Source organism: Natator depressus, chromosome 4 (assembly GCF_965152275.1).
Source record: "Natator depressus isolate rNatDep1 chromosome 4, rNatDep2.hap1, whole genome shotgun sequence".
NCBI classification, from domain to species: Eukaryota; Metazoa; Chordata; order Testudines; family Cheloniidae; genus Natator; species Natator depressus.
The window spans coordinates 136875935-136895065 of NC_134237.1; the positions used below are offsets into that span (position 1 = coordinate 136875935).

Below are 19131 nucleotides of genomic sequence, written 5' to 3' on the forward strand. Positions count from 1 at the left end.
CTGGGAACCCCACCCCTAACTGCTCCCCCAGGATCCCACCCCCTATCCAACCTCCCCTGCTCCCTGTCCCCTGACGGCCCTGCCCCATCCAACTGTGCCCTGTCCCCTGACTACCCCCCAGAACCCTCTGCCCGTTATCCAACCCCCCTGCTCCCCGCCCCCTTACCATGCTGCTCAGAGCGGCAGGAGCTCGTAGTCCTGCTGCCTGACCGGAGCCAGCTACGCTGCCACACTGCCCAGCAGGACCGGTGGGCCAGAGCGCGGGCAGCGCAGTGAGCTGAGGCTGTGGGGGAGCGGGGACAACAGGGGAGGGGCCGGGGACTAGACTCCCCAGCTGGGAGGTCGAGGGCTGGGCAGGATGGTCCCGCGGGCCGTAGTTTGCCCACATTTGATATAGGTACACAGAGCACATGGGTGACGATATCTGGAGGGGCCTCACAATGAAATCAGCGTGGCTACATTTTACCTAACCTGCTGGAGCTCCATAATCTACACACAAAGGAGGGGAGCGTGTGTGACTGCACTGCTGGAAATATTAACGGTAGAAATTTCCTGAGAACCTTTTAATAAAGGGGCTGTTAACTCAACCTCTGTTTGTACAATAATATGGGGAGGAGGTTTATGAGTGGGAAGTATAGAAACAAATGTTTGGCTTTTTAATTCACTTTCTCCATTTAAACAAAAAAGACCCAAGTCTCTGGTTGTGCGTGGAGCAGACTAAAAATACTTAGGAGTTGTTGTTCTTATTTGTTTTGTACAGTATCTGAAAAAAATGTTTGGTCTTTAAAGTGCAAATAGAGACACTGTCCCTGCCCTAAGGATTTTGTAATCCAATTTCAGATGTGAAACAGTAAGAGGGTGAAAAGAACAGGAGGACTTGTGGCACCTTAGAAACTAACACATTTATTAGAGCATAAGCTTTCGTGGGCTACAGCTCACTTCATCGGATGCATAGAATGGAAATATATATATGTATACACACAGAGACAGATAAGTTAGAAGATGCCATACAAACTGTGAGAGACTAATTAGTTAAGATGAGCTATTATCAGTAGGAGGAAAAAAAAACTTTTGTCGTGATAATCAAGATGGCCCATTTAGACAGTTGACAAGAAGGTGTGAGGATACTTAACGAAATAGATTCAATATGTGTAATGACCCAGCCACTCCCAGTCTCTATTCAAACCCAAGTTAATGGTATCTAGTTTGCATATTAATTCAAGCTCAGCAGTTTCTCCTTGGAGTCTGTTTTTGAAGCTTTTCTGTTGCAAAATTGCCACCCTTAAATCTTTTACTGAGTGGCCGGAGAGGTTGAAGTGTTCTCCTACCGGTTTTTGAATGTTATGATTCCTGATGTCAGATTTGTGTCCATTTATTCTTTTGCATAGAGACTGTCCGGTTTGGCCAATGTACATGGCAGAGGGGCATTGCTGGCACATGATGGAATATATCACATTGGTGGATGTGCAGGTGAATGAGCCCCTAATGGCGTGGCTAATGTGATTAGGTCCTATGATGGTGTCACTTGAATAAATATGTGGACAGAGTTGTCATCGGGCTTTGTTGCAAGGATAGGTTCCTGGGTTAGAGTTTTTTGTTGTGTGGTGTGTGGTTGCTGGTGAGTATTTGCTTCAGGTTGAGGGGCTGTCTGTAAGCGAGGACTGGTCTGTCTCCCAAGATCTGTGAGAGTGAGGGATCATTTTTCAGGACAGGTTGTAACTCTTTGATGCGCTGGAGAGGTTTTAGTTGGGGGCTAAAGGTGATGGCTAGTGGCTTTCTGTTATTTTCTTTGTTGGGCCTGTCCTGTAGTAGGTGACTTCTGGGTACTCTTCTGGCTCTGTCAATCTGTTTCTTCACTTCAGCAGGTGGGTATTTTAGTTTTAAGAATGCTTGATAGAGATCTTGTACGTGTTTGTCTGTCTGAGGGATTGGAGCAAATGCGGTTGTATCTTGGAGCTTGGCTGTAGACAATGGATCGTGTGGTGTGTCCTGGTTGGAAGCTGGAGGCATGTAGGTAAGTAGAGCGGTCAGTAGGTAAGAGGGTGGGGAGGGAAGGATGGTAACAGAGTAAGGTAGGAATGTTAAGGGATAAAACAAGAAGATGCTGCAGTAGCCACATAACCTGGGCAGAATTTGGATGTCTTGATGCCTCAATAAGGGGGATTCTGAGGATGCTCAGAAGTTTGGTTTTTTTTTTGTGCTGACTGGATGGCCACCCTCCTGGATGTGGACAAGATGAAGCAGTCACCAAATGATAAAAAAATAGAAACTCCTCAAGTTCCCTAGTGAGGGGGAAACCACTCACCCTGTGTAGGTTAACTGAGGTAGCTTCCTTTGTGTCAGGTGGGAGAGGCCTGTCTGTATAGAACTGTAGGACCAGAGCTCTAGTCCTAGATTTTTACGTCTGGGTTTTACTGAGGGTGCTCAGCTATAATGGTGGTAAGGGACATGTAAGTGTCTAAAGGAATTTCTGTAACCTTTTTCCAGCATTGTTTGTTCCTTCTCACAAAAAGTTTGCTTGTTCTCTCTTGAAATGATTTCATTTTCCACTATGCCTAGGTTTTTTGACGTGTGCTAAATCTGATAGAACTGTGATTTGCACTGTAGTACAGTAAGGGTGCTATGCAGACATGGATGCTCGCAGAAATGTTGCACAGTAGTGTTGGAAGAGCGTGTGTCTGTGAACATAGCAGGCTTCTTCAGAAATACTTGTGCCAAAATAGTTACCTGTATAATATCCAGAATGAACTGGTATTTGGATCAAGCTTTTTAAAGGAATGTTGACACTGAGGTCAGAAAAAAATGGTGTAAATCAACTTTTAACATGTAAAAGCAGCAGTTGTATGTGGAGGTTATTGGGGTTAACTCTAAGGCCAGGAACTTGACTTCATTTGATCTGTTTTTCAGGGTGCCAGAGAAACCTTTGAGAACTACTACAGGAAACAGAGAAGAAAACAGGCTAGACTGGTGCTTCAGCCCCCCTCAAATATGGTATGACTGTCTAATAGCTTTAGTGATCAAAGAGACTTTGCCTAATAAAGGAGCAGCACATTATCTCTGCACATATTGTTCTATGTGTGTGGTCTCTTGTTCCCAGTTGTACTGCCCTTCTTCGTTTTAAACTTTGTTCCCTTTTCTTTGTTGCAGCACGAAACTTTAGACGGCTACAGGAAGTATTTTAATCAAATTGTAGGGTAGGTATTCTTTTTATATACACATTCTCGAAATATGTGTGTGCTGTGTTGTTGAATAGCACACACAAAAAAAGGAAATGTTGATCTTTCTGACAATTCTTTTTAGGAGCCAAAACAGGAAAAGTGTGGTTTGTGCTTCCTAAACATTTAAGAGGAGAGTCATATTTTACTGCACCCATAAACCGTGCTGTGTCACTAGTGCAGGCTTTCTAAAGACTGAACAGTTATTGTGCACTGCTTGCAAATTTCACAGTGAGTTCAAGAGAGTAAACATGTTTTGTGCACGGTGTATGTCAACTTGCTGCTATAATGAGATGAATAGGCCAATCTGATTGAATTATGCAGATGTTGTAATCCTCTTGATTATAGTTCTTTGATATCCCACTCCTTGCCTCGCTCAGGAAAGGGTGTTTGCTGGTGTGATCATTCAGCCTCTATTCCTGTGGCTTAAAAAATGAGTTAGTTACTGCTGCAAACTACAGTCTAGCAACAGTCTCTTCCAAAAAATGGCCCGAATTTGAGTGAAGAGAAGATAAGGCTGCTGCCCCTGAAAAGATGGGATACGCTGGAGAAATGTAATCAACCAGGATTGAATGTAAATCACAGCATACAGTTATATCCATCTGAGCAGCAAACATTATTAAAATGTACACTGATAGCATCCTGTCACTGATTTGTAATACCTTAATGGGCTTCCTCCACTGAGCAGATATTTTTATATAATCTAGGGTTTCTGTCTTAAGCTTTTTTAATGGATTGCACGTCACTTATTACTCCTTGTTCTGATTTGGCAAAAATATTTGGTAACTAGAGATTGGAGTGGATTGATTGCACTCTAGAGGGATAATTCAAATTAGGGGGGAAACCTAGTGATATAGTAATGTGGCTAGGAGTTATGCCTCCATATTAATAATAAAAAAAATACTTTGTGTCTGTAGATTTCCTTTCATTTTAGGATTTCAAAGTGTTGTAAGACTGTCCTTATTTTAGCCATGAACAATACTTTATGGTGGTTATAAACAGATAAACGGGGATTTATAATGAAGATATTGATTAATTAATGTAGCAACATGAATAATGCAAAGTGTTTAGACCATCTGGGGTCCGATCCTGCAAGGTGCTGTGCACTTTAGCCTCAGTCAAAAAAAGTACTAAAACATGCTTAATTTTAAGGACATGAATAGTCCTGTTGACTTCAGCGGCTGATGAACAGCGTGCCTGGAGCAGTTGGAACAGGTTAAAGCTGAAGATGCTAGCTTTGCTTCTGGTTTAAATATATGGACTCTTCTGTGTAACTTGTTTAGGGAATCCATTTCTTGGGAACAATGCCCCTGTCTTCTGTCATGGAGCCAGAATAATTGTCTTATAAAAAAAATATGAAATTCTAAATTGACTAAGCAATGCCTAAGGGGAACATAAGTCTACATACATGTGAAAAGTATAAACACCAGAGAAGAAGAAATATTTGAGGTGAAACACTGAGGTAATAAAAAATGAAGGAAAAACTAACATGAGCTAAAAGTCAGGAAAACTTCCTGACAATGTGAGATCTCTTATCTTCTCAAGGGACTGGGTGGAGACCTCCACGCTTTCAGCTTTTAAAAGCAGACTGGACAAGACATTTAATAAATGTGCTATAGAGCACAGTCCTAGATGGGCCAAGAGATAGGGCTGGGTGATGTAACAGGTCACTTCTAGGTCTAACTCTTATGCTTCTGTGATTAAAAATTCCTACAATTGGAAATATCCCATGTACTGAAATACCTGATTCTTATTCCATATGCTGATACCCAGTTTACTTTATTTAGCACTGCTTTAAAAAAAAAAACCTGTCATTTCTGAGGCAGGGAAGTTGGCACAGACTTGAAAACCAGAGACTAAACAAATGCATGGATTGAGTTTATAAATGCAGGAAAATGAGCAAGAAGGCAAGTCGCTGCTGATTAGTTCCCTCCACTCCCATAATCCTGCTGTCCTTCCCTTTCCTTTCATGCAGAACAGGGCATCTTCCCAAAGACTCTTTCCTCCACTGCAGCATAATTGATCACAAGGCAGCCATTGGTCAGTAGGAAAGATTATAGGAAGTGTTTGCCCTCTGACAACTGTGTTGTGGGGTGTGTTGGATTTTGGTGACATTATTTTAAACCTGTCTCCTTGACACATACTTTAAATTTGATGTTTACCAGTTTACTTGCTGCTAGCAACAAATTAAAGCTTAGTTTCAAAACGTCAGTGGGGTTTTATAGCTGTCTATCGCCTGGTGTTTATTTCTGTGCACATAGACAGAATTGGGCAGCAGATTGCTTTTCTTGTGGAGGCAGGGTGGATGAGAGTTTTGCTAGTTTTGCGTGTGTCAGTTGCATGTGTTTTTAAAACCATGTTGATGTCATAGGGACTCTACCGTCTGACAGCTGTGCCTTCTCCTTTGTTAGCTTTTTTGTAGTTGAAGATCACATCTTACATACGACCCAGGGCTTGGTCAATAGAGCCTATATTGATGAACTGTGGGAAATGGCTCTGTCAAAAACTATTGCCGCGCTAAGAACACATTCAGTAAGTAAAAGCAACAGATTCATTATCTTTGCAGCAACAGGTAAACAATCTTAGTCTTTAGGGGTTAGATTTTTATTTTGGTGTTTCTTGCCTGTGTTCTTTTTTAAAAAAAAATATACTGCATATATACCTATATACTGATAAGGCTTTATTCAGCTCTCATGGCTCTGGATAGTCTAGATCATCCTTCACTGTGCTCTCCTCTGTTTGGGGGACTGAAAATAGTAAATACTGGCTCTCGCTTCCATTTCTCCATTATTTGCTCGACCATTTTTGGAATGCACCAGTAGGGGGAGTTTACTTGTTCTCTGTCATTGGAGTAATGTGTTTTATATGGAGTAATGTATTTTAAACTGAAACATGGACATTTTGGTATTCCATTGAAGTAATGCCAGTGAAAGACACACCATAGGGTTAAATATCATACATTTTAATGACAAATAAGTAGATTTTCTTCCCTATGTTACAATGTCTTGGATGAGTAAAACTGAAAGTATTTTTTAAAAATTATTTTCACCACTTAGGTGAGCACAAACGATGTTACAAAATGGTGGTTTGGTTTTGCCAATGTGGATGGGACTAATTCATGTTATAAACATGTTAAGGGAACCTGGTGTTCAGATATACCCAAATAATTGAGCATCTGCAGATGTTTCCCATGTGTCTCTGGTTTTCCATAGTGTGGCAGCTCTGTTGACTGGAGATACACTTTGCTGGCTGACTCCATTTGTGCCATAAGGAAGGGGATATGTAGAGAGAAAAATAGACCCAACCATTTCTATCATAAAGCTGTACTCTTTTAATCAGGGGTTTCTGGTGACGCAGTGTAAACCATGAGAGCAAAACAAATTAAAACACTTCAATTTTTTAAAATTTCAATAACTTTACTAACATGACAAGTGTTGCCCAATTTAATGTATGAAGTGTCTGATAGGAATAGTTTTTACAACAATCATGCAGTTTTACATAGTCATTCAGCATTTATATTACAGTCATCATCAAATTATCTTGGCACCAAACACTTATTTTGGTGACAGCATAACGACCCAGCATATCCATCCTATATTATCATTCATCTCTGATTTGGTGGGAGGCTGTCGCATTCATAGAATCATAGAACCATAGAATATCAGGGTTGGAAGGGACCCCAGAAGGTCATCTAGTCCAAACCCCTGCTCGAAGCAGGACCAATTCCCAGTTAAAGCATTAGTGAGCCTGTTACATCTCTGTCCTTTCGGCCAGGATTATGCTTCGATTTTCTTCTTTGCTTTTGAGTGGGACACCTTTTATAATTTCTGAGAGTAGTAGGGAACTGTCTTTCTTTCCTACTTTGTTTTTTGGGCAGTGAATTGGGAAATGTTTTTGTCTGTCACATTGATTAACAGAGTCATTCCTCTTTGTTTCCAATGGACTTGAAATCTCTCAGTTTCTTTTTTCCAGTTTAGGATCACTGATTATATATTTGGTAAGAGTCTGTTTGAAATTTTGCATATTTCTCTTTAGTAGGGTTGTCCGCTAATATAAAGATTATGTGCAAAGAGGATGTATGACCTAATCTGTGATTTTGATCAGCTGTTCCCAGTAGGCTTGTGTATCTTTCTGACTAGAGTCTTGAGCTGTAGTAATTGTTTATATCATGGTATGAACGTTAATATTGCTGACACCTAGGCGTGCAATGTGTTTTCCTCATGTTGCCAGAACCCTCTAGTTAAAAATGAAATCTTAATATACATAATTTGGGTATTTTCTGTTTTACAAGACCTGGTTAACATTAGACACAATGTAATTAACAATTTTATTCAGTAATAGATAACACTCAGTGTCTTTGATCTGTCAGTACACTGCTTTTGCACCTTTTCCCTTCTCAATCTCCTGATAAATACAGTAACTTCTTGGTACTTTTAAAGACATCTTGCTGGGGTATCTACACAGCAACTGAAATCCTTGTGTCTTGTAGAGCTTTTGATTGCACCATGTTCTGGAATGGGATAATGTTTCAGTATTTCTGTATTCTGTGACAGTGTATCATGATATGACTGATCACGTTCTATAATAAAAGGCTATTAAAATCCTACCAATAATAAAGGCTGAATCAAGTGTCTATATATTATTACACAAAATGAAGGATTACAGAAGAGTATGTATAGATGTTTTTTCTATTTGTAGCAATTAAAACTTTTTTTCAATTTCCCCCTCCTTTTTTTAGTCTTACTGTTCTGACCCAAATCTGGTATTAGACTTGAAGAACCTCATAGTTCTGTTTGCAGATACACTCCAGGTATGTGACTGTCAGACACTAATGTACATCTCGTTAAACATCTGTAGTGCTCGTGAAAGATGTCAGCCATTTAAACTGGCTGATGGGCACTGCTTCACCATGTCACTTCTGTTTCTTTATCTAGTGGTGTGTGAATTCAGGTGCCAGACTGATAGCCCTGGAGCCTGACACTCTGTTTGCACAGGGCAGTTAATCTGTGGGCAGTGGCCCACTCTGCCTTACCCACGTGATTGGTCCACCTGGACCCAAAGAGGCCACCTCTAGGGTTCAAAGTAGGCCCTTGGCCTTTCTGCTGAGACTGCCTACGAGTGTGTTGAATGTGACAGGGCTTTTTGTGATGTCCACACCTGTCCCTTAGGAGCCAGACCTGTGAAAAAGAGAAGAACATACAATCGTTACTGATCTAGTCTGGATTTGAACTGGCTGCCTGGAGTTTAGTACACAGGTACTAAATCCCTGAGCCATGCAGTCCTCACATCAGATTAAATTTGATGATTGTCATGGAAGTGTAGAATTTACTCCCTTTTTTGGGGACGGGGGGGAGTAAATCCCAGTGTTAGCATTTCTTACTGAATGTAGGTGCTTGCGTTTCTCAATGCAGGGGTATGGTTTCCCTGTAAACCAGCTGTTTGACATGCTACTGGAAATCAGAGACCAATATAGTGAGACTCTGCTAAAGAAATGGTCAGGAGTTTTCAGGTAAGAAGCCTTTTATACATGGTGGTAAGACTTTACTTGGAGAGATATTTTATATACAGGCTAAAATGTTTTGTTTTTTTTATTTAAAGGGACACTAACAGCATGCGTATGTCTAAAATTTGGCTTATGTTAAACTTGCTATAACTTGGTGCAGCCTATCCACCTTGAGAAAGGGACAGGAAATACCAACATAGCTGCAAACAAAGCTGGGCAACCAACCTTGGCTAGAGGAGGGTTTGGAGCAGGGCACAGGCTGGGGCTGGGGCTGGGGCATGGCACAGGCTGGAGCAGTCTGTCAGAACTACCAACTAGCAGGGAACATTCCCAACAAGGTCGTGATGTTGAGGAAACTGGAGTTGCTGCTTTCATTTGGAGCCTATATACCTGCCTTGGGGTCACCTGGTCAGATTTTTGCTTGTGGATCGACAGGGCCCTTAGGCCTCGCAGGTAATTTTCTCAAGTGACTCATCAGGCTCAGAGATGACTCATCAAGCTCAGAACATTCATCACAGTACCCTCCTCCCTCCCTCCCAACCCCTAAAAAAGACGCCTACCTGGCATCCTCAGACCTGGTTTTTTGGGGTGTGACTGAGGGACTTCTCGAAGTAAGGCAGATGCATGTATTTTGTTGGCCAGCTCCCAGGAGCAATCAGCTGGACCATAACTCTCCCAATCAACAAGGTAAGTGAGATCCCCTCGATGAACTTAGGAGTCCAAGATCTCTACCAGTTACTCCTCGTGTCCCTGGACCACATTGGATGGAGGGGCAATTGAACTCATCCAGGAAAGGTGTTGTCAATATGCTTTTTCAGCCAGGAGATGTGGAATACCGGTCGTATTTTCATCCTTTTGGGCAATTGGAGTTCAAAGGCTACAGGTTTAATCTGCTGGATGACCCACAGTTGGCCAAGGTATCAGTAATCCACTTTTCATGAAGTTTGGCTAGAACCAAAGTGCTGTGTGGAGAGCCATACTTCATCCCCAACTGTGATTGAGGGATTGCCTGCCTACAGAGGTCAGTGTAGTGTTCGTAATCCTTTTTGGCTGATTCTAGATGGGCTTTCAACTCCTCTTGGATACAGTGCAGGTGTTCAGCTAGGTTGGAGGCTGTGGGACTTGTGGCATGGATGGATAAAATTGTTGGTAGAAACCATAGTTGGTGTAAAAATGACTCTGGTGGGTTGATCTGTGGTCAGAGTTGTTGTACATGAATTCAGCAAAAGGAAGAAGCAAAACACAGTCATCCTGGTGGTAACTGATAAAGCAATGGTGGTATTGTTCAAGAATTTGGTTCACTCATTCCATTGGTCTGGGGGTGATAAGTCAAGGAGACATGCAGATCCACATCCAGGAGCTCAAACAACTCTCACCAGAAATGTGAAATAAACAGCAGTCTTTGATCAGATGTAAAGTTAGATGGTAGGCCATGGAGTTTCAAGGTATGGTTGTAAAACCGTTGCGGTGTTACCTCTACAGTGAGAATTTGAAGGCATGGCACAAAAGGTGACTTTTTTATAAGCAGGTCAACAATGACCAACACAGTCATGTGGCCCTGGGAATTGGGAAGATCAGTGATAAAATCCTTGGATATGGAAGACCAGGGTTGAGATGGAGTTGGCAGGGCAATTAGCACACCCAGGGGTTTGCCCCAGGGAGCCTTTGTTCTAGCACACACGTCACAGGAGTTGATCATGTAGGGCTCGATGAACAAATGCAGTTTTGGCCACAGAAATTTCAAGACACCAGCCTCATTATTTTCCAGTGACTGAAGTGGCCAATTGGGGTGAATCCTGACATAGCCAGAGTATTGCTAGGCATGGTTGATCTTCAGGGATATACATCTAGTCTTTGTACAAGAGGATCCCATTGTTGACTGAGCATTTAGAGTCAGGAGCTAGGCCTGAATCAGTCAACATAAGTTTTGCCGCAAATGGATTGGAGGGATAGAAGGGACTTCACGAGAGACTGCAAGCTGTTGTCATTACTACATTGGCAAAATGGCAGGGTTTCAAGATAGTGGCAGGTTCTAGAGCCCCATCTCCTTTGTCCCAGTACTGCCTCATATGAAACCATGCATTGGGTTTATCATTCCTGGCACCCAGATGATAGGTCAAGGTGAAGTTGAACCAGGAAAAAAAAAAGGTGGGGAACCAGTGGATCTGGTGTTGATTGAGAGCTTCCAAAGTTCACAGGAATTCTAGATTCTTGTGATCATACATACCTGGACTGGGAAACATGCGTCCTCCAGATGATGGTGCCATTCTTCAAAAGTCAGCTGTTCTTTGTCACTGATCTCATAGTTTTGATCCATGGGCATTAATTTTTGGGAATAAAACAAACAAGGAAGAAGCACACCCTGGGGCCCGTGCCGCTGTGACAGAACTACCCTGATTGCATAATTGGAGGCATCTACTTCAACATCAGAGGGTTTTGCCAGGTTTGGTTGTAGAAAAATGTGTGCTGATGTACACTCTTCCTCTAATTGATCAAATGCAGACTGGGCTTCCACTGTCCAAGCAAATATAGTATTTTTCTGGAGCAATTGGGGTCATCACCTTCGAAAACCCCTTGATGAATCTCCGGTAGAAGTTGGCAAACCGTGGGAAACACTAGATGTCATGGACATTTCTTGGGGCTGCTCAATGCATGATCATGGTGTCATGGATCCACAGAATCAGTGCTATGCCCTCAGCTTTGGAACCGTCTCTAGGAAGAATCCCTTCAGTGTTCCAGACCCCCTTGAGATCTCACTCTTCCTCCATGGTAAGCCATGCTGCTTCACGGCCTCTGTAGACTGGACCTCTGGGCCTTCAGCATTCCTGCTTCACACCGTGAGCTCTGTTCAGTGAGTCCAGCTGAGAAAGAGTCCTGGTAGAGACTCATACACTCTTCAGGGGTTAATGCACCCCAGCAAGCATTTGCAGTGACACTCAAACAGCTTTGTCAATGCAGGAGGGTTTATTAGTCAACTGAAACACAGCATGGGAAGTCCTGAGGTCAGCACAGAGAAATGAAGGTCAAAGCAAAGGCTATTCTGGTCCTGAGCCCAGCCAAGCTGTAGTGTTCAAGCTGTGTGGGTCTCTGTCTGACCGCCTTGGTCAGTTCCCAGATGAGAGCCCCAACTCCTTCCAGCAGCCAGCTCTTATTCCCCTTCTTACACCTTCCCAGTCCTTTGTTCTCTAGCTGGGGAATTATGCTCAGCTTCCCTGAGGAGAGTGGGGGAAATCAATATCTCTGCAGGTTGTTGGTTGCTAAGTGTCAATGTCCTAGTGATTGGATCTGCCATTGTCTTCTCAGATGCTCCATTCATGCAGGGACTAAGGCACAGATAGCTAGACAACATTCATACCTATGGCTCTTAGGAGCAAACAGTCCTTGTCCACCTACTGGGAAATAATGCAGCATATAGGGGAAACTGAGGAATACACAGCATTCATAAAAATATTACAGAAAATTCCCACTTCGTCACAACTGGACAGTCTTTGAGGATCCATACCTATTCTGTCAGGGAAAATTATATGTAGCCTAAGAAGTCAACAGAACTGTGGTCAAACTCAGTTCTCAGGTTTCCCTTACAGGCTGTTTGCTCAGAGGTGCGTGAGTACCAGGAGGATATGATGATCGTGGCGGGCTTGATTTTTCTGAGAAGGCGAGATTACCACAAATTGGTCTTACAACACTTCTAAAAATGTCATTGACAAAGTGCTGGAACATGGCTGGGGCATTGGAGAGATCGAAAGGCAAAACTAGGTACTCAAAATGACCATAAGGTGTGAAATGCAATTTTCCATTTGTTGCCCTCCCGTATGTGGACTAGATTGCAAGTGGCACTAAGTCGAGCTTGATAAATACCTCAACAGAATCTACCCTTTCCAACAAAGGCAAGGTTTCTTGATAGGTTTCAGAGTAGCAGCCATGTTAGTCTGTATTCACAAAAGAAAAGGAGTACTTGTGGCACCTTAGAGACTAATGAAGTGAGCTATAGCTCACGAAAGCTTATGCTCAAATAAATTTGTTAGTCTCTAAGGTGCCACAAGTACTCCTTTTCTTTTGTTCTTGATAGTGATTCTGTTCAGTACAGGTAATCTACACAAAGACGCAAGGAGCTGTCCTTGTTTTTAAATGAACAAAACGGAGGCTCCAGCAGGAGGCATGGAAGGACAAATGAAATTTTTTGCTAGAGTCTCATCCAGGTATTCTCATAAGGCCCTGAGTTCTGGTTCCAGTAAGGATAAAATCCATCCAAATGGAATTCTGACCCCAGCTAGGTCACAGAGTCTATGCAGGGTAAGATGTCAGCATTTCTTTGGTCAAATACGTCAATAAAATCGTGGTGTTTTGCAAGCATTAGTGAACTGTTGCTTCCTTGTTGAACACAGAAGGCCATGGCCTTTTCCATGCCCCTTTTTGTTTTCTGGGCACCCGACGTGGCTAGGCACAGTTGCTGGCAGTGCACTGGACCCTCGCTAGAACGGGGGATTTGGGATCCATGCGCAGTACTGCGTTATAGCGGGGACCCCGTCAAAATGAATTGCAATTGAAGTAATTACGGCTGCGACCGCATTATATGCAAATTCACGCTATATAGACGCACGTTCTAGCAAGGGTCCTCAGTAGCTTGACTTGAATCATATCTATTGTGTCTTGCAAGATATGTTTGGATCATGCACTGAGAGCCAGGGAATGCAGAGCACGATGGAATTGAAATTGAACTGCAGAATTTCCATATGGTTTTGGATTTTGAGCTGGAGGAGTGCGGTTTGATATGTGACTGGACCTGAGAACAGCATGCTGCCATCAGTTGACTCCACTTGGTCTGAGGTGATACTGCCACATTGGGATTCTTCCACACTGGCCAACCCTGCATCCATAAAATTACTAGAAGCCCTGGAATTCAGTATCACGAGGTGGGTGCAGCTCACCTCAGGTGTAGTCAGGATGCAGAGACGGAGCAAGACCTGCAGATGTGGAAAGTGGCAGTTTGCGGCTGCCAAGATACATGACGGCAGAAGAGAGGGCTTGTGCGGAACACTCGATTCCATGGTTACGTAAAGCTGTGACCCCTCTAATGGGGCTGGATTTGGTCATTTCCCAGATTTGCCAAAGGCCTGGGTTTACTGGGGTACTCAGTGGCAAAGGAGCTTTGTCCATCCAGTAGAGGCAAAGACTGTTTCACCCATGTAGTGCCTTCATGTTGCATCAGTCTGCACAGGCTCTGGCTTTGGAGCAGTTCATGCGGATGGCCATAATGGAGCAGGGCTTTGCTGAGGTTGCAGGCATGCCATCTTTTCTTGGAGTCACTGAGATGACTCTTGATCCAATGCAAAATTTAATACGAGTTCAGAATAGTGGGGGTTTGACCTAGACCAGTTCATTTTCTACATCATCGTTCAGACCCTGACAGAAATGGTAGATGTGGCCTGCCTCATTCCTTGATGTATCAGCAACCAGACACTGAAAGGAGACGGCAAGTGGCGGGACAGGCCAATGGCCTTGTTTGAGAAACTGCAAGGCAGCTTCAGCAATACGAGTGCTATTCGGATCATCAAATGGGACCAAAATGGTATGAGATTAATTCACTGAAATTAGTAAGGATCAGGCTTGCCTGTTCCAGAAATGGCGAGGCCCATTCTAGGGCTTCGCTGATCAATAAACTGAGATGTCCCACCTTGGTCTGGTCATCAGGATACATTGCAGAATGCGTCCAGTACAAAAAGCAGCTTTGGTTAATAACAGCACAGAACTTCTGGCATCTGCGATCAAATCTTTCTGGCAGTGGAACCTTTGGGCCATGTCCCAGAGGGACTGTTGCAGGCAGTACTGGATCTGCTGGGATTTGGGAGCAGAGGGAATTGTTTTCCTGTTGCAATTGGGCAAGTTGACCCTGAAGGTTGCGGACCAACTGCCAGGGGTTTCCATTTTGGTCACTCGAGGTGAGCACGTCGGGGAGCAGTCTGCTCCAAAGGTCAGCACACCTGGGCGACCTGCCATGGCTTGAGCAGGAATAGATGAAGGCTGGAGCAGGAGTGGAGATAGGCATAGGTTGAAACGGGCAGGAACAGGTTGGCAGGGAGCAGTCTGTCAGAACTACCAACAAAGGAGCGACATGGAGCGGACTGGAGTGACTGCTTTCATTAGGAGCCTATATACCTGCGTGGTGGTCACCTGGTTAGAGCCTTGCTTGTGGTTTGGTTGGGCTCTTAGGCCTTGCAGATAATTATCTCAAATGACTCATCAGTCTCAGAGCGCTCATCACGAGTGATATCCATGTGATACATTCACTTATGCTGCTACTTTGACCACCTAAAATACACCGTATGTCTTCATTGCAGAGTTAACTTGGGTGATTGGCACTCAGGCCTGAGCACTGGGATAGTCTAACCTGCGTGTGAATCAGCCACACTTCAAAGCCAGACCCGAGCGGCTGTGTCTTCACTAGTGCTGCACTCACCTCTGTGATGTCAGGGCTTCTGGAGACACATCCCATGGTTCTTTGTGCTGCAATGAGCTGAGCTGCTCTGTAGCTTTTTTGTCAGTGAATCCTGGGAAAAGGTATCTGCCCTTCTGGGCTCGTGGGGGGAATTGTAGGAAGGCGTTGGAGGTTCATCAGCACTCAAGTGATTTAGCCTGCGTCCTCACTGTAAAGTGGGCAGGATACTAACCCAAGTGAAAACCCCAGATGAGTCAGTTAGCTCAGACTGAAAGCACTACTAATTCGGATCAGAGGTCTTTGTTTATGGAAAGAATTGGGGTTAGAGGCAACACCTGGGTAAGAGTAGCACTCCTAGCCATTTTAGGTTAAAGAGCCACAAGCCTGGTCTGTCACCTATTTCTCACCTGAAAATGCTCTGTACTGCTATAACTCATTATGCTAGACCGTTGTGAATGCCAGGGACCCTTGATATTGGCTCTTATGCTCGGTTTCTGGACAAGTGTGCTCCTGGTAGTAACATTATTTCTCTGTGCAAGAAGAGTTACTGTAACTGTTCTCTTATATTTTACAGAAATATACTTGATTCTGATAATTACAGTCCTATACCCGTAGCTAATGAAGAACTTTATAAGAAGATAATAGGACAGTTTCCATTCCAGGATCCAGAGCTGGAAAAGGTAAGGAAGCCTCTAAAAGGGGACCCTGTTGGGATACCCTTAAGAAACTAGTTACTAACAACACCAAAGATTATTAAAATGGAAATAATTTTTAAAAAATCACGTGTATTTTTCATGGTTTATGTTTTCCGGGCTTAGGCGAAGAGAGCAGACTTGTCAGTATCTAGTCAATTTCACTTTTGGATCATTGTGCTAGCACAGTTCTGCAATGCTTGCAATACATGGGAATGTTTGTTTTTTAAAAGTTTGTTTCCATCGGAATTTCATTTTGATTTTATGGAAGTGTTTCTTTTGACTTGGTTTATTTTAATTTCTTCAGAATTTTAAAATATAACGATACCTTCAGTTTTGTAAAAGCTTGGTCTTCACAAAACTCTAAAAGTAGGGCCAAACTTGACCTGAACAGTGTCACAGTGTCTCTTTAAACCATGCTTGGCTTGCGCTCAGCCTCTGGCAAATGTATGCTCCCGGCCTGGTGAGTGTAATTACAAACTGGGTTGCGGGGGGAAGGAGTTCAATCCAAGTTAGGTGTTTGGGCATTAATTCCCCCCTTCCCATTCCCCATCTGTTTGGCATCCAGTTTCTTCACCATTGTGCTCTGGACCCTTGGGCCCTGTCTAGGCTATGGCTGAAGCCAAGCTAGTAAGAGTCTGATTTGAAGGACATGACCTCTGCTTCCTCCCTGCTATTGATGTTGTAAGCCAGTGCCTGCCTGAGGCAGAAACAGTAAGAGGTGACAGAGAACAAAATGTCTTGTGCCGTGCATGGTGGTAAATCAACATTGAGGAGTCTTCCAGTATTTTCTTTTTATGAATAAGGGAGCTGGTAATGGGTATGAGTGAGGTGTTCCTCTGACTATTCCCTTCTAGCTGCAGTTTTCTCTCCAGGCCCAATACAATGCTATTTGTGAGTGATTATCTGGTCCTTCGCTTGGCTGAAACAGTTGTATAACACACAATAAATGCTGGCTTGTTGTTTCATTGCATAACCTGGCTGAATATTAGAATTGATTTGAAAGCATGGAGCTGGAAAGCAGCTACTCTAGATTTTGCTGTGATTGGTGCTTTTCCCTGTTAAATTTCTGCTGTTGTCCTTATTTTAATTCTTTTCTGTATTTTACAGCAACCGTTTCCAAAGAAGTTCCCCTTTTCTGAGTTTGTGCCTAAAGTTTACAATCAGATTAAAGAATTCATCTATGCTTGTCTAAAGTTCTCAGAAGATCTTCATCTGAGGTACAGTATGCAATACTGATGATTGTTCATGTAAATATGATAACTTTGCAATTTATATAGCTCCTTTCACTGCAGGATGTCAAAACACTTCATAAACATTCATTTTCTCCTTAATCCTCCATGGGAGTACTAATATTTGGGGGTAGTCCCTTCTTGCCAGAGATGGTACACTCCTTTTTAATGGAGTGATATTCCATTCATATAAGGGGCTTGCCAGCTCTTGAAAAACAGCTGTGGCTGTTTCCAGCTGGTGGAGAGGGCAGTATCTTGCCAGCTGCATAAAAAAATCAGAGGATTAGGGTCTGTTCCCTCTGTGATTCCTCTGAGTTCTTCATACAGCACAGCTGAGCCCAGCCATCCCTGACAAAGGTAATGATGGTCTTTTGCCCACCAGAGCAAAGGCTGGTGGGACTTCATAGTGTGGGCATAGCATGGCAATCTCACATAGGGCTCCCTGGAGCACCTCCAGAGAAGGTTCTGGAACAGCTGTTGTCAAGCGCTAACTGTTAAGGGATCCTCCTTCTGAGATTACTCCAATGGTAGGAAGTGTAGGCAGTATGTGGCCTCCAACAGGTCTCTTCCCCTACTTCAGGAACTCAAGGATAAGCTAGGCACCACCCCGCTGGGTCCACCCAGTGTTCTTAGGCCCCTCTTGGACCCAAGCTCATGTCACAACACAAGGGCCTACCTCCTGAAAACTCTGCCTTCCCAAGCCTCTCACTTACTCTCCTCCAGGGGACACCCTCCCATATCTATGGAGTTGACCAGCTAGCTTCCTCCTCTGACTCGTTTCCCTTTTTTTTTGTTTCCACCACTCACCCTCCATGCTCTCCAAAGAAGCTTATAATGACAAGCTCTGTGCTATCAAAACCAGAAGTGTGTGTCACCATCTTGGTCCAGCAGCACATGTACACAATGAGAGAATAGCAGCAAGTCCTCCACCCCCTTTCCTGCCCATCAGCATCACCTAGGGCAGCATATACCAGTGCATGTCCATGCTCACCCGTTCCTCTTCCCTTAATTAAGTTGTACATCCAGCAGCCTCTCCTCCCCTCCCCTTTCCAGTTTGGAAAAGGTACTTGCTAAGAGATCCACTCAGCAAAGAGAGTCTGCTCTAAAGCATATCTCGGAAACATCAGATATCACCGTCCAGGGATCTAGCTACTCAACCTGTTCAACTAGGGCAGTGCTTATGGAGACTGAGTACAGGACTCCAAAGCTAAAAGCTTGGGCCTGTATCATGTGAGCTAACGGAGAAACTTCTCTAGCTGGTAACTTGAGTAAACTCATATGAATTACATGAAACCATCTTAGAGAAGAACTTTCAGAGTTTCACCTGGCTTTGGTGAGCCAACAAGCACCTTATACATAGGGTCTGACATCACCAAAAAGATTCAAAATTCTCCACCTTCTGGAGGGAGGAGCTATACCCAAGAGTCTAGATTTGCAGAAAGTGTCTCAGTGAATGAAAAAAAAAAAAAAAAGTCAAATAGGAGAAGTTTCCCATTCAAGCCTCCCAGCACCCCAGTGAGGAAGGTAAGTAGTAGTTATGCCAATTCTAAACTAAGACCAGAGTGATCAAGAAACATGCCCAGGGTCACAAAATGTTACAGTTCCAGAGTCAGGAATAAAACTCCACCCCATAGTTCTCTGATCTAACTACTGGATCACATGCACTCTAAGCTGAATACTCAGTTGCTGTCAGAACATGTTTTCCTTGAGCTCTGTGGTTTTGGAAGGCTCGACTTCTCCCAAACAAGTTGTGTGTCCGTTTTTTTCCATGGGATTTTATAAATAAACAAATGAAATTTGAATCTATTTTTTTAAATATCCTACAAAATTTCTTTGTTTACTATCCTTCCTCCCTGCCCAGGTGCCTTGATGCTATTTACACAAGTGTTTTTGTGGCTGTGGAAGCCTGGAGAACAATTATACAACCTAGTAATTATAAGTTGGGCCATGCTTACGCACAGTAATATATTTAACTTGCAGAAGGTGCATAAATAAATGGTGAATTCTCACTGGAAGGGCAAGAAAGGGTTCCTTCTTCCCTAATGCCTGTGTA

General features: G+C 43.4%; 1 protein-coding gene across 2 annotated transcripts in view; it reads left to right on the plus strand.

Annotated features, from left to right (window-relative positions):
- EXOC6B (exocyst complex component 6B) overlaps positions 1–19131 on the plus strand; it is a 454956-nt gene that overhangs the window by 250788 nt on the left and 185037 nt on the right. For both annotated transcript variants that reach the window (XM_074951959.1, XM_074951960.1), the window contains exons 9-15: positions 2908–2991; positions 3148–3194; positions 5627–5747; positions 7954–8025; positions 8627–8724; positions 15729–15834; positions 16957–17066. In XM_074951959.1, coding sequence (XP_074808060.1) covers positions 2908–2991; positions 3148–3194; positions 5627–5747; positions 7954–8025; positions 8627–8724; positions 15729–15834; positions 16957–17066 — 638 coding nt within the window. The remainder of the gene's footprint in view (positions 1–2907; positions 2992–3147; positions 3195–5626; positions 5748–7953; positions 8026–8626; positions 8725–15728; positions 15835–16956; positions 17067–19131) is intronic.